Here is a 15,109-nt window from a genome sequence, read left to right on the forward strand (position 1 = left end):
GCAAAAAGGAAAGCGTATGCACACTACAAAAGAACCAGAATGGCAATGGGGTGTGGAACACCAAGAAGCATTTGAGAAACTAGTAGAGAAACTAACAAGACCCCCAATTTTAGGATATGGGCCATTCCACACTAATGGGGTACTAATTTGTGACATAGTGGGTGAAAATTTAAAGTCATAGGGAAAGCATGAAACTTGGTTTGAGTAATGACCTAGAGTGTATAGCAACTGTATATACCCTCAATGAGATAAGTTTTTGATAAGGTTGGCAATGACAGCCAAGCAAAGTATAATATATGGCGTGTATTACGTACATAACAAGGACAGATATCTGAGCATAAACAGGCCACAAACAACAATTATACATGAGTTTTAACAGTTTTTGTTTATTGCAAACTTTGTAATTATAACAATTAACAAAGACAAAATGGATCCAAGGGTGAAAAACTGGAAAAAATATGAATCTTTGATAATACAACGAGAGGGCATTTCAACATTCCCTATGCACAGAACAAATTTTAGTGCCACAATTACCTTTTTTCCATGAGTATTTGTTACAATATATCTCACATCTTAATGAAAACCACTGCTAGAAGCTATAGTGCAGAAAATGATATGGACTTGCATAAAGGTAGGATGTATGGTTACCATGTTCAGGGTCTTACGTACGTAACAAGGACAGAATATTTTTCAATCTCCACATTAATTTGTCATCAGAAATACTATGGATTACAAATTATTATTTTCAATTGAATGTACATCTGGGCACTCATTTGTAGCTGTTTCTTTGCTGCTGTACTTTGGAATTATCATGAAATTGTGATGATATATCATATCCTGTGGGAAACAACAACTTATCCAGAGTGGTCTGTTTAAGATTGTAAATGTCAGACTTTAATTAAAGAAAAATTAAATAGTTGAATGAATAGTTGTAGGCTTGCATGTGATTAATTGCATATATCTAGCAAAGTTAAAAAGATACTACTAATACTGACACCTCTAGTGTAGGTCATTGAATGCATTGTTGAACTGAAAATTGAATAGTTAACAATTGAATATTTATAAAATTCAATAATTTCAAAATTGCATATGAATAGTGAAAATCCTAAAATTTCATATAATGGAAGGATTGTTAAGCTGTAGACTTGAATACAGTATGTCAGAAATTTTAAAAGAGTAAACTTGCATACCATTGGAAAGATATCAAATTACAAGAGGGTATTAGATACCAACAATATTAGCACCAATGCAACACTAAAATGTACCAATATGTACACTAATATCATGTTTGAAACATGGACAGACGAAAAACCGTAAATTGTTTTTACTTTTTTATCAAACTGGCTAATGATTAAATGTTTACTTTTCAAACTTTCTGAAATGTATCAGATGAAGTGGGATAGCCTCACATGTCATGGAATGAAATAAACATAAATTTGAAGATGTTTTCAGAAAAAATGCTAAAAAGAAAGCACACACTATCACAAGCATATCTGACTGTTTCTTTTTTGCTCTTTCCTATATAGTCAAGCATGCAGTATATTGAAGACAAGCAATCAAGCAAGAACCTAAAACATCTAAGATTCCTGCAGAATAGATGCTGTCAACTAAAACTGTACACAGTACAATTAGCTAGATGGAAAGCAAGAGTGTTCTTGTTAAAACTTTGAAATATATACAAAATATGCATTTGTGATTAGCATGGGAATGGACAAAGACTATGCTTTACCACTTTACAGCTCAGCTTGTGTTATTGCTTTCATTTCAGCATATGCTTTCTCCACATTTTCAATTTCTTGCACAGAAAATGGTCCACTGCCCACCAATGTAAGGGGTCCATCGATAACGAATTTGCCTAAAACCTCAGAATCTGACCTTATAGGCCAATCATACATCTTAGATGCACTGCGAACTCTATGGAGAAACTTAAACAGATATTCCTCCCCATCTTTCTCAAGCAATCGTCCAATATAGAATTCCTTGTCATAGAAGACAGCATAATACTCTTCAAGGCGAATTTCAATCCCTCTTTGCTGTGGTTTTAGTAATGCCTCATGCTTGTTCTCTGGTAGGCAGACATCACAGAAGAGATCTTTTAAGACCTTTTCATTCAACACATCCAAGTGTGTCTGGACAACTTCAGATTCATCATAATCTGTAATTTATGAAAAGAGCAAAAAAAAATTAAATAGGAAATATTCACTGGCTGTCTTCAATCTTGATGACTGCAATGACCAACCAAATGGTATGGGCAATCTATAACAGCTATTCCAGCATTTTTCACGAAGAAGTGAACTTAAAGTCCACGACTCACCCCACCCTCACGTTTGATTAGAGTTCACTGATAAGGAGTTTCAATCTAATTAATGAAATCAAGGCCCTTAATAAAGTTAAGTAACATATCATTTCCCATGAAAAGAAACACTGGAATATGCAACATCAAACATAACACTTCTGTTGATGCATTTTGTTTTTGATTCTGCAAATAGAAGGAAATCTCTTTCAATGTCATGTTGCTTAGCACTTAAAATTTAAGTAAAAAGGGACTGACCCACTTTGTTGGAAGTTAGTATGCCACCTGCATTACCCACTTCAGATAAGTCCCCTGTCTCAGATCTTTCAGATGATGATTTACCCACAGTTGCTCCAGTTGCATTATCAGTTGCACTCTCAAGTGTACAGACCGGAATCTCATCCATCTCAGCGTGACCTACATCTGCAGCTTCCATATCACTGCTAGTAGTTGCTTCAAATGAAATCCCTTTAGCAGACATCTTGCATTCACTCCAAGACTTCACAAACTCCAGATTGATGCACGGTGCTACTGAGTTCAGATCCTGACAGGGTGAACAGAAGCATGAAAGACGCCTTTTGTGCAATTAGTATGGAGAGATCCCAGCTACAGCATGCAACTTTCGCGTTCCAGCCACAGTGTCAACATTTGTTCTGGTTGGCCTTTCCCTCTGTATATCACCTTCCTTCACTAAGTAAAAAGTACGACGAGAGTGGTTGCACGATCCATCTGGTTTCACTGGTGCCTTAGCAAGATTTTTGGAGCAGAAGTCATAGAACTCCCAGGGTCCATCAATGGTGATGTTGATATCAGACTTCACTGACCTTGTGACTGCATTTTTAACCACCCCCACCCTCTCCATCACATGGATTTTTTCCATGGCATGAGCCAAAGAAATACCGCTCAACTTGCACGCCAAAATCTGTTTCCAAATGAGATGTCAGCAAATCCTGTGCGAGATTTGTATTGTGCGCCACACCCATCAGTGAACTGGATCAGTCTGTTAAACTCCACTTTCCCCTCCACCTTCAGATGTGTGCAGGCCAGTTTACAGAAGTGGGTAACTGCATGTGTATCATGTATCATATCCTCGCTTCCTGAGACAGGGTTTGACGATATTCTTTCACTCGCTCAGTCTCTTTAGCTTGATACTGAACATAACATTCCTGATCAGCTTTTATGCGGCCTCGATACCTGCGCATATACGTTGCTGCATTGCTAAAACCAGTTGTTCGTTGTCCTTCAATATCCTCTAGTTGAGGTACCGTCCTGTTTAAGGAACGAAGGCGAATTTTCAGGCTCATCTTACCTGAAAAGAGAATAATTTGTAAAACAAAATATTCTGGAGCAAATAAGGTAACATTTTCCATTTTAATATGGAAGTTAAGGAAAAGACAAAACTTGGTTTGTTTCAAAATACAGGAGAAAGTTGTAATCCATGGTATGGTAGAAGAAAGTTTCAAACCTTCAATACAGGAGTGTCAATTTCAATGGTGAAATTGTTGGCTCCATAAGCTTTTAAATTAAAGAGATTTGGAATTTGCCAAGGATGTTATTTGTGTTTGATAACAGTTAGAGCTTACATGATAATGAAAAGCAGCCTGTAGGTAAGTACGTGTAAAGACAGATGCACCTCATGCATATATTATATTGTAAGCTGCCTTAATATGGCAGAATGTTGTGTATGGAATTAGGCTGTTTTGAGATAAAGAATCAGGGACAAGCTGCAATGAAAACTACCACCAGAATTTTTAATAAGAGGTCCCAAGATACTGACATTTGGTGGCTAACTCCCTAATTAGGCCAGCCTGTCCCTGAGAACAATAAATACACTGTGGGTTCTTTAGGCCATAGATGGTTCTTCTCATTAAAGCAATTACGATGAACATGCCCATTTTCAGTCCTCGCGGATCAAACTCAATGGTAAGTTTTAATTAGAAAGCAAGACGATACATGTTGATTGTCGTTTTTTGTTTGTACTAAAAATGAGAGTTGAATAAACAAAACTTTTTTTTTTTTTAAATTAGACCTAGGCAGGCCTAGCCTACACATTATATGCATCAGTAATGAGAAAACCCAGTGTTAGGCTTGGCCTACGTGTCGGCCTAGTTGCAAATTAAAATACGTTATAAAACATGAAGCATCATATATTGTCTGTACTGCATTTGTTTAAAACCTAGGCTAGATCTGCACGAAAATATAACGCTACCCTTAACGTTAGGCTAGTAGGCCTAAGTTAGTACTCAACCAGGGAAGATACTAACGTTCGTAAAACAGACCGACTGGGCAAATATGTCTCACCACAGTTAGATTCGAACGTGAGCTTTTTCAATTGAAGCCTAGCATGCAGGTCTAACCTAACCTTTGCTTAATGAAATATTGTTAACGTTATATTTACGGAATCATCGTATGCACTCAGTTCATTGACATCGGTACGTCGACATTAGATTATACATCAAAATACCGAAATCGTGCTAACGTTCACACGAGTGACCGAATCTGAAATCTGTCTACCAACAATTACGTTTGAACGTAGGCCTAGGCTAGTTCATTTTAACTAAACTGCTATTAAATTGCACTTCAATGCCAATCCGAGATGAACATTCGTGCCCAGTAAACATTTAGCAAGTTTCATGGTATTATCATGCACCTTTACATCGAACTAAATGAATAATGGAGGTCTTTTGCCAACGTTCGTAACTTCAGACATATTGACTCAATCTGTCTGCAGTTACGTGCATTAGTTGTGTTTTCTGTCTCACGCAGTGCAATTATACCAAAGGTGGCAACTGCATCTACGAATCCGCTCACCTAGCGGTGTAAGAACTTTCACTTACTGAGTGAGAAGTCTCTAAATTGAACCATACCTTGATCACATTGCAAAGTGCTTTATTTTCGGTAAAATTGGTAGTGATTTCGAACGCTCGTAATTTGACTTGCGCTCGTAACTTACCGAGATTCAGAAGACAGATCTCAAACTTCCCTCCATGGTTTTAAAAGTCGGTGGGTGACCAGGGTTGTTGTTTTCTCTGAAATACGCATGCGCCCAAGGATGTTTATCATACTAAACACTCACAGGATCGCATGCGCGATTTCCGTGAAAAGTGATGTAAAAGTACGTTCGAACGTAAGCTCTCTTGGACAGATTTTTTTAAAGCTAATTTGGCCGTCGTTTTCCGGGGGATTGGAAGACTCAACTCCCTCAAAACCATGTTCATTACTGAGATACGATGTTGTAACAAGGCCCAACATTTTATCTCCGCCAAATGTTTTTAGATTACCTTACTCATGGGGCAAGTTACGCTCGTAACTGTTAGGACAGATGTCAATTACGAACGTTTATATTTTTTTGTGTGGTCATTTTCTCAATTTTCACGAATTGGACAAGAAAGAAGACAACAACAGCATTCAGATGATTGAATTCTTTAATCATTATGATACATTACATTGGTCATTTTTGTAACTAAAGCATAAAACAAGGGGATTAAAAATCTCCATTAATGCTCTGTCACATATTCCTTGCACAAATTGGTGAGACATGCAAAGAGTTTTTTAAAAAATAATTACCAATGAATTGACATAAAGACTTCCAGCTGTTAACACTATTTTGCAATATTAAAGTATGGAATCAAATACTTCAAACCATGCAGTTTGTTACTGCCAGGAAGCTTTGTAGACCGATTTCCAACAAGGCTTTGCAGTAACATACATAAGTACCCCATTAGTGTGGAATGGCCCATATGCGGATTATGAAATCCCATTTGAACTGCATACCGATGCCAGCTTAGGTGGACTCGGGGCAGCTTTGTACCAAATCCAGGAGGGAAAGAAAAGGGTTATTGCCTATGGCAGCCGTTGCTTGAGAAAAGGAGAGCGAAATTACCCTGCTCATAAGTTAGAATTTCTTGCCCTAAAGTGGGCAGTAACAGAAAAATTTAAGGATTACTTGTACGGCAGGGAGTTTACTGTACTGACTGATAACAATCCCCTTACTTATGTGCTTAGTACAGCCAAATTAGATGCAACTGGTCATAGATGGTTAGCTGCTCTTGGTGCATATAACTTCAAGATAAACTATAGGGCAGGAGTTAAGAATGGTGATGCTGATGGACTTTCTAGGATGTTCATTGATGAACAAAGCAATGTCAACAACAGTATTACAGAAGTGGCACCTGAGGCTATACAGGCAATATGTAGTTTTCATAGAGTGGATCTTGATTACATCCACACACAGTCATTTCATTGGCCTGTTGTAGAAGCTGTAGCTATGGGACAAGGGGCAGTACCCGATGTATTATTAGATAGTGTTGATGACACCTCCTTCCCAGGTGTTACACCTAAGGAATGGCAGGAGCATCAGAGGTTAGACCCAGTGATTGCTCGGGTATTACATTACTTGACGATTGGGAGACGTCCCAATAAGGCAGAACGTAGGGAAGAGATTAATGAAACTCTACTTCTCCTTAGGGATTGGAAACGTCTTAGTATCCAAGGTGGTGTTTTATACAGGAAAAAGGGAATCAATCCTGTATCCTACCAGTTGGTCTTACCCTCCACCTACCATGAGAAAGCGTTATATTTGTTACATGATGACATGGGTCATCTGGGATTAGAACGTACTCTTCAGTTTGCCCGGGAACGGTTTTACTGGCCAGGTATGGCAAACGATATTGAAAATTATGTTAAGAATTGTGACAGGTGCCTACGGAGAAAAGCTACTCAGCCTCCATATCACAAAGCACCTCTTGTAAACATTAGTACCACTGAACCAATGGAACTAATTTGTATGGATTATTTATCTTTGGAAGAGTCTAAGGGAGGTTATTCAAGTGTTCTTGTATTGACCGACCACTTCACAACATATGCACAAGCGTTCCCAACTAGGAACCAAACAGCCCAAACCACAGCCAAAATTCTATTTGAAAATTTTATAGTCCACTATGGTTTCCCAGCAAGATTGCATTCTGATCAAGGTATGAATTTTGAATCCTCAGTTATAAAACACCTTTGTCAAATGGCTGGAATTGTCAAATCCAGGACAACACCATATCATTCCCAGGGAAATGGGCAGTGTGAGCGTTTTAATCGTACACTGTTGTCTATGTTAGGAACTCTCCCTGAGGAGAAGAAGGCTGATTGGAAATCCTATGTGGCACCGCTTGTTCATGCTTATAACTGTTCACAAAACGATGCAACAGGCTTTTCACCTTATTACCTTATGTTTGGGAGGCATCCACGGTTACCCGTTGATCTCTACTTAGGGGTAGAGACGACTTCTAGTGAAGCTAGAACTTGTAAGGACTATGCTAATTCCCTTAAGGAAAAGTTAGAACATGCCTACAAGCTTGCTTCAGAGAAAGCACAGGGCGAGGGAAATAGTAATGCTAGACGTTATAATAAGCAGTTACGTGAAATGCAGTTACGTCCAGGGGATAGAGTCCTCGTGAAGAAAGTAGCATTTCAAGGGAAACATAAGCTTGCAGATAGGTGGGAGAAAGAGGTGTATAGAATTGTACGAAGGCTAGGGGAAGACATGCCAGTCTATGTTGTAAGGCCTGAGGGAAATTGCCATCGTACTGAAAGAACCCTCCACAGGAATCTTCTGCTCCCATTACAGTCCCTTCCCAGACCTAGGTTGACACCCCAACCTGCTCCCCGTACCAGGGAGGGCACTCACAGAAAGGTGGTTTCTAGATCCTCTGATCTGATAGAGGAAGTGCCTCACAGTATTGAGGAAGAAGAAACTCCTCTGTGGGCTATAGGGTATGAACCGACACATGAGAATCAAAGTAAGACTTGTCCATCTATTAACTTCAATCCAGAAGCCCCAGTATTTATTCCTCACCAGGAAAAGCTACCATTCGTAGAGGAGTACCCAAACTCCCCCTCTGAGATAGTTAGTGTCCTGGGTATTAGGGATGAAGAGCTGCCTCTGTCCCAGTCAGAAGAGGAAGACTCTTTAAGCAGCTCACTGGAGCAAAGTAAGCAGATAGTTGCAGATGAGAGAGTTGAAAGTGAACCTCTTGAGGGGGATTTTAGCTATGTACCTGATGTGAGCCTAGCTCCACAGGAAGCTGTTGCCATATCTACTGACAACAAAGCTGAGGATGAACATATAGAGTCTGATACTGATGATGCCAAACTGTATAGTGATGAAACTTGTAAATATGTTAGAAGGTCTAGTAGGAAAACCAAAGAGATTGATAGATTGGCATATTCTCATCAGGCTACTACTGTTCGTGAGGATAAACTACCTTGGCAACATCAAGTAGATTATATATTAATGGTGAAAGAGAAGTTGGCACATATGTCACCTGATGATCCTTATGTCAAGTTAATATTAAATGTGATGCAAAATGGATAATTCCATTTCTGTAGTGTATGTAACATTACAGGCATCTAAGTTTCTGTTGTGCATTGGAGTCCATTCAAGTGCTGAGTTGAGTTTAATTCCTACGTATGTTTTGTTTACTGTTTTTCTTTTATGCATGTATTAATTTTATTATTTGTTTTGCTGTAAATCCGTTTTGAGGATATATTCATGTGAACATCGGGACGATGTTATGTTCAGAAGAGGAAGGTGTAACCCTGGTGTCATGAATGACACAGTGGGTTTGTTGTTTTAACTTGCTAGTAGAAGCAGTTTCTGTCAATAGTGTAGATAGTTTTAATTAAAAAGAGTAAACAGATACTTCCTGCCTCTGCTGAGTATATTGCAGATTAGTGATGGTTATTTTACTTTCACAAAGCCTTTTTGTATGTATCTTTGCTACTTATCTCTCCTGAGATAAACTGAGCCTGCTAGACAATAACGCTTGTGGTTTATACCTGGGACAATAGTATTTAGAGTCACAGTGTATTGGTGGGAAAGGGTTGCAAAATAGCCCAGTGCTGGGGAAGGGAAGGCACATGGTGACATGAATATTTATAAGGACTAATCCATCATGTAATTACTGATTGGTCATCATATTAGTTGGTCAACAGGATCATTGCTAGAAGTAACCAATAGGATGTGGGGAAGCCATGTGGCCTAGACTTGTTGTCACATAGTTCTGGTAACATTGTATCTTGTTTAGTTAGAGATTGTTTCTTCACCTGGAGAGAGCAAGACTTCTCTTGCTTGATCTATTGTACTTATAATATTTTTATTAAAGGAAAAAGTGTTGTATAAATAGGGAGTTTCGAAGATGTTCATCATGTAAAGTTATATTCTTAAATTATGATGAGGATGTCATATTAGTATCTTTGTGGCCACTGTTCCTGATCTTGCCGAGATGGTAACCATGGACTTTTCATATTTTACTTAATTGCTGTTCTTGGAGCCCACCTGTACTTTGTATTTATCTAAGGAACCGGACGCTACCACCGAGCTGTAGATGTCACTCTAAACTATTTTATTAAATTGTCATACCGTTTTGTAAATCGCTGGACTGCAGTATATTACCAAGTCTATTATGGAGCACACTGATGTACACCGGAACCTTAATTCGCGAAAATGAACTTTCCGCGTTGAAGAAAGAAAGCGAACAGTTTGCGACAGCACCAGCGTAAAACCAGATAAGTTTAAGTATTCTTTTATTGTAACCTTTGTCATGGCCATAGACAATAAGTTTAAGTTTTCTAAGTTCGAAATGTTCAGTTTATAGTACAGTTCACACTGCAACCCTTTTATTGTTAACATTGTCTATACCACCTGTGCTGCATCTTGATGTACAGTGTTCAGTATCACAGTAACCAGTATGTTATGTAACTGCAAGTATGCTTATTTAAGAGTTAATATCTAAGGGTGTGGTCAAGTTGACATATTTTGTAATGTAAGATACTTTTTATTGTTTTGTGCCATTGATAGCCTTATAACATCCCCATTTCCCACGATTGGAGGATTGAAAATATAAGTAGTTCATGGTACATTTCTTTGTGTTTGTGTCTCTCATTGTAAACCTGTGTAGAACTGACTCAGCAGTTGTTTTGAATATCAGCATTGAACCATTCAGACATGGAGACAATTTTATCCTGTCTTGAAGCCTAGGCCCACTTGATTCACATATTGCTGACCCATTGTCCTAATTACCTTTACCAATGGAAAGGAGGGGTTACATAAGCAAGGAACCATATTGCTCCTGGGTTCTTGTTTGTCTTTCAATTGCCCTAAGCCTTGCCCTGTGATGAGTTGTAGTTTCTGTGATAGAGTGCTTGAAATGTTGCCCGTCCTGCCAGAAAATTTGAGTCTAACACTGACTTATGTCGAGAAGTGACATCAGTGCAGCACATTGGTCAGAATAGATCAGATCTCACTCTTAGCTTGGCCTTGAGACAATACACAGAATGTGTACAGACTGTATACACTGTACAGATGTGGACACAAAAGACCTCACTCTAAACTTGGCCTTGATACAATACACAGGAATGTGTACAGACTTTACGTAATTACGTTTTGCTGTTTTATATCTTGGAAAAGGTGTAAAGAGACCCGAGAGGTTCCAAGAATGACATGTTATGGACTACACTGGAGACTGTCTTTAGTGGTCAACAGCCAGAGTGTGTCTCGGTACTTTATTTTCATTACATCATTAAACACAATACATTGGTATGCATGGCCTTTCCATAAGGTATGCACGGCCGTTAATAATACTTAGGGTGGTGTGCACACGATCTACATATTGCACACGAACTTCTTTTATTTGCACATGTCACTAAAGTCTTAATATATAAACAATCCTCCCTTGTAGCTAAGAGACCAATATTTTATTATTGCAACAACGAAAAGTATATTTCACGTTGACAAGTAATCTACTACAAAAATACTACACGACTAAACTATTGGAGATATCAAACTATACAACTTTCACAATCCACAAACGTTTTGGCCATCCCGACAAGGTATATTCGTATACTTTTGATAAAAAAATGTCTTTGTTAGTGGCCTTCGCAACCGTCTCGGCTGTAACAGGAAGCTGATCGACTACGGTAAAAAAAAACATAACATTCATCAGGATCTGTAATTTGAGTTAATTTGTCTTGTAATGGCAATCTACTTAAAGGGTCATTCCGTGTCAAATCACGGATGGCTGTTGCTGCACCCTTTCCAAAAATTCCCAAATTTATTGTATGATTGGACCACCATAAAATAAGCATATTCTGAAAATTTCAGTTGCATTGCTTTACAATTGGCCGATTTATCACACTTTGAAATTCCGCAATTTGTCGCCACCATGGCATTTTGGCATTTTCTTGACTTTTGAGGTCTCATTTCTCAGCAATTGAACATTCTACTACCTTTCTAATACAGATGCCTAAAGAGTCTATCCCATAGAACAGGAAAATAAAAAATTAGGCTACAAAAATATTGTCTTGTGGAGTTAGGTCAACTTAAAAGTGTCAAAATATTTGATTTTTGTACTTTTCACTAAAAAATGTGCTATTTTTAGTCAGGGTTCGCAGGTTTCTTCCGGGGGTGGAAAAAACCGCGGAATAAACCGCGGTTTTTTCCACTCGGAAGAAATAGGTTTCTTCCAGACAAAATGGAAGAAACTCATTTTTTTGGGAAAAACTGTTGATAAAGTTTCATAACAACCTGCAATGATTTCTAACTATGTAATAAATGGACAAGAAGCACCATAGTGTCATCTAGGTACAGTAGGCAGTCTATATCTAGGTTTGGAGCACATGACCTGCCTCCAGCATATACTGTACACAATATAGTACTAGGCTACTAGCAGCGGACAATTCAGGGAACAACTATGGGCAAGCAAATGAAGCAATATTTTGCAGACCAGAATGGTCCTGATTATAGCCCAGTTCTTAGTTAAAAACTAGTTTCTGAGTGGAGGGACAAGTATTCCCTTGAAACTAGTGTAGGCCTACTACAATGCACACTCATTACTACGATTACATTGACCACTATGACCATATTTTGTGGAGATTGAACTCAAGACATGAGGGTTACAGATTCGACTGGAAGTTGTAGTGTGAAATGAGGGCTGGCTCATGGCCAGCTGTGTTTAATTGTGGATGTTTGTTCTTTTGCTGTTGGAATGACAAGTCCTCCTATTAACTACAAGTTGTGATTTAGGGAGCTGCAGAAATTAAACTGTTGCCTAAATCTAATAGATATTGTTCGGCTATTTTCTTGGTGTTCATTGTATTAAATCCTCAGTGCACAGGCCAATCCAGGTTAATCATTCATACAGTATGGCCAGTTATGCAATTCTGGTTGATGGGGGGATCGCGACATGATAAGTAGTCCTTCAATATTGTGATTTATAAGCAAACATCTTTTGGTGTAGAAAAAACCCAAAATTATAATCAAAACAAAAATATCATATTTTGATGGTTTCAATGGCATGCATTTCAGTCAGATGGTTGTAAGCTATTTGTCTCTTTATCATGTATGTGGGCTGTGCTACCTATATGCCAATTTTCACAGTTTCTTCCAGTTTCTTCCGGTTTCTTCCAGTTTCTTCCGGAAGAAACTGGAAGAAACCTGGAAGAAACAGGTTTCTTCCGGTTTCTTCCACGTCCTCGGAAGAAATAGGTTTCCCGAACCCTGTTTTTAGTGATGAATTGCTCCTAAACCATTGCTTCAGGGTACTTGATTCTTTCAGAGGTTATTATGTCTAGTACAAATATTACAAAATAATGATTACAATGCTTTCCTAGACTATGTTTGCAAGTTGTGCAACTCTAAAGTTGCTATTTCATGCTGCGATTCAGCATGAAGTAGGGGTTTTGATGCCAATTTTTTACCAAAGAAACCATGTTAGAGGTGTCAGGGTTTATACTTTCTTAATAAGTATAAAGTTCTTACACATTAACAAATTTCAGGGTTCTAGCTGTTCTCAATATTAATTTATGAAGTTGTTAAGTTGCTCCGATGTACAAAAGAGGTCGTTTTTGACGGCCAATAACTCAAAACGCGTCAAATTAAAAAAAATTGATAAATCTTTCTGGAAGAGATATAGTACCACCCTGTTTGTACAAAAAATTTCAGGAGGGTGTTTTGCCTTATTTTGAAATGAAAAATCCTCAAAGTTTGGGATTTTTACAAAAAAACGTTTTTGCCTGTTTTGATGTTCCATGAGTTTTGACCCTGGGTATTGTACTGTACTTCAAGGTCATTCAGTTCAATACTGTGCAGTTTTTAATTTCATATAACAAAATACTATTTGCAATGTACTTGTCTGCTCCTGGTTGAATTCATTTAATTAGAAGACTTATAAAATGAATTTCAACCAGTACACACATATGTATGTACAGTGTGTACAGTACATACACCGTACTGAGTGTATATGTACGGAGTGCCATGAGTGCCAGAAGACTATGTTAAAACAACACTAACACACTGTACATGTACACCCAGTACAGTTTTGTACTGTACATACATCTATGTACTGGTTGAAATTAATTCTATAGTAAAGTCTTCTAATTCAACCAATTGTATATGTACAGTGTGTATATTAGTGTTAGTTTAAACCTAGTCTTCTGGCACTCATGGCACTCCGTACATATACACTCCGTGCAGTGTGTGTACTGTACACACTGTACATACATATGTGTGTACTGACTTTGACAAACTTTGAGGATTTTTCATTTCAAAATAAGGCAAAACACCCTCCTGAAATTTTTTTGTACAAACAGGGTGGTACTATATCTCTTCCAGAAAAATTTATCAATTTTTAGCTCATACCAGCATGCTGGTGTGAGCTATTGTTACAGTGCGGCGTCTATCACTCTATCATTCTATCACTCTATCACTCTATCCGTCAACAATTGGTAAAACCGTGCCCACTCGCACAGTGTTTGATGGAATTTCATGAAACTTGGACACAAGGACCATTGGGTATAGGGCCATTAGAGATGGTCCAAAATTTGGGGTCAAAGGTCACCTGTGGGCCGTAATGGGCCATTTTGTGGAAATACGCAAAATGCTTCTTCTCCTACAGATTCCATGGTACAATGTTGAGTGTTTGTCACGATAGTACTATGGTAGTTCTACCTTCAGGGTGTTCATGAATTTGAGATCAAAGATCAACTAGGGGTCTTTTGTGGCCCGGGCCGCGGCCCTATATTTTCAAATTGCTCCTGTTCGTACAGTGTATGGCCAATTATAATGAAACTTGGTCACAGTGTTCCTCGGGATGAGAGTTACGAGGGGTGTTCGGAAAATTGAGGTCAAATGTCATTTAGGGGGTCATCGGGGGTCATTCTTTGTAATATTTTCAAATATCTCAATCTCCTCAAGATTTTGATGGATCATATTCAAAGTTGAACTGATGATTGTTGGATTGTGTATGAATAAGGTGATGCCTAAAAAATTTTGGTCAAAAGTTAATTAATTACAATTAATCCCCATTGTTTAAAAAAATCTGAGCCTTCACTTTTTGCCAAAGCTCCTTTAATTTGTCTCCCAGTGTCTGCAGTGTTTGTTTACATTTGTGGTTAAGCTCTGCAGAGGCTGTTAGTGGAATTAAAGCAGGACTGGGAGTTGTTATTAACTGTTGAACTGTAAGCATGAGAGCCCTATAGCCAATCAGCACTTGCCGATTCTTAGAAGTCTTTGAGCCTGAGGTATGTAGGCAGCTTGTGAACTTAACAACTTCATAAATTAATATTGAGAACAGCTAGAACCCTGAAATTTGTTAATGTGTAAGAGCTTTATACTTATTAATAAAGTATAAACCCTGACACCTCTAACATGGTTTCTTTGGTAAAAAATTGGCATCAAAACCCCTACCTCATGCTGAATCGCAGCATGAAATAGCAAATTTAGAGTTGCACAACTTGCAAACATAGTCTAGGAAAGCATTGTAATCATTA

The 15,109-nt window shown here is 38.2% G+C and overlaps 2 protein-coding genes across 4 annotated transcripts in view; one reads left to right on the forward strand and one right to left on the reverse strand.

Annotated features, from left to right (window-relative positions):
* Positions 1 to 15,109, forward strand: part of LOC139983751 (uncharacterized) — a 90,858-nt gene that overhangs the window by 36,892 nt on the left and 38,857 nt on the right. The gene's annotated exons all lie outside the window — the stretch shown is intronic.
* On the reverse strand, positions 367 to 6,037 carry LOC139983010 (uncharacterized). 3 transcript variants are annotated; one of them, XM_071996327.1, is made up of 3 exons: positions 5,247 to 6,037; positions 2,552 to 3,602; positions 367 to 2,155 (listed from the first exon to the last, which is right to left on the reverse strand). In XM_071996327.1, exons 2-3 carry the CDS (start codon positions 2,772 to 2,774, stop codon positions 1,734 to 1,736), a joined length of 645 nt encoding a protein of 214 aa, XP_071852428.1. In that variant the 5' UTR covers positions 2,775 to 3,602; positions 5,247 to 6,037; the 3' UTR covers positions 367 to 1,733. The 3 variants fall into 3 exon arrangements, with proteins under 3 accessions (XP_071852428.1, XP_071852427.1, XP_071852429.1); XM_071996326.1 differs by having other exon boundaries at positions 4,944 to 6,037; XM_071996328.1 differs by lacking the exon at positions 5,247 to 6,037 and adding an exon at positions 4,692 to 4,710.

The sequence above is a fragment of the Apostichopus japonicus genome, chromosome 16 (assembly GCF_037975245.1).
Source record: "Apostichopus japonicus isolate 1M-3 chromosome 16, ASM3797524v1, whole genome shotgun sequence".
Lineage (NCBI taxonomy): Eukaryota > Metazoa > Echinodermata > Holothuroidea > Aspidochirotida > Stichopodidae > Apostichopus > Apostichopus japonicus.

Excerpts from the sequence above, each read along its gene's own strand:
- LOC139983010 (XM_071996327.1), bottom strand. The coding sequence starts at position 2,774 with ATGTCTGCTAAAGGGATTTCATTTGAAGCAACTACTAGCAGTGATATG. Across the intron at positions 2,156-2,551 it reads ACTAACTTCCAACAAAGTGG|ATTATGATGAATCTGAAGTT; the intron begins GTCAGTCCCTTT and ends CATAAATTACAG.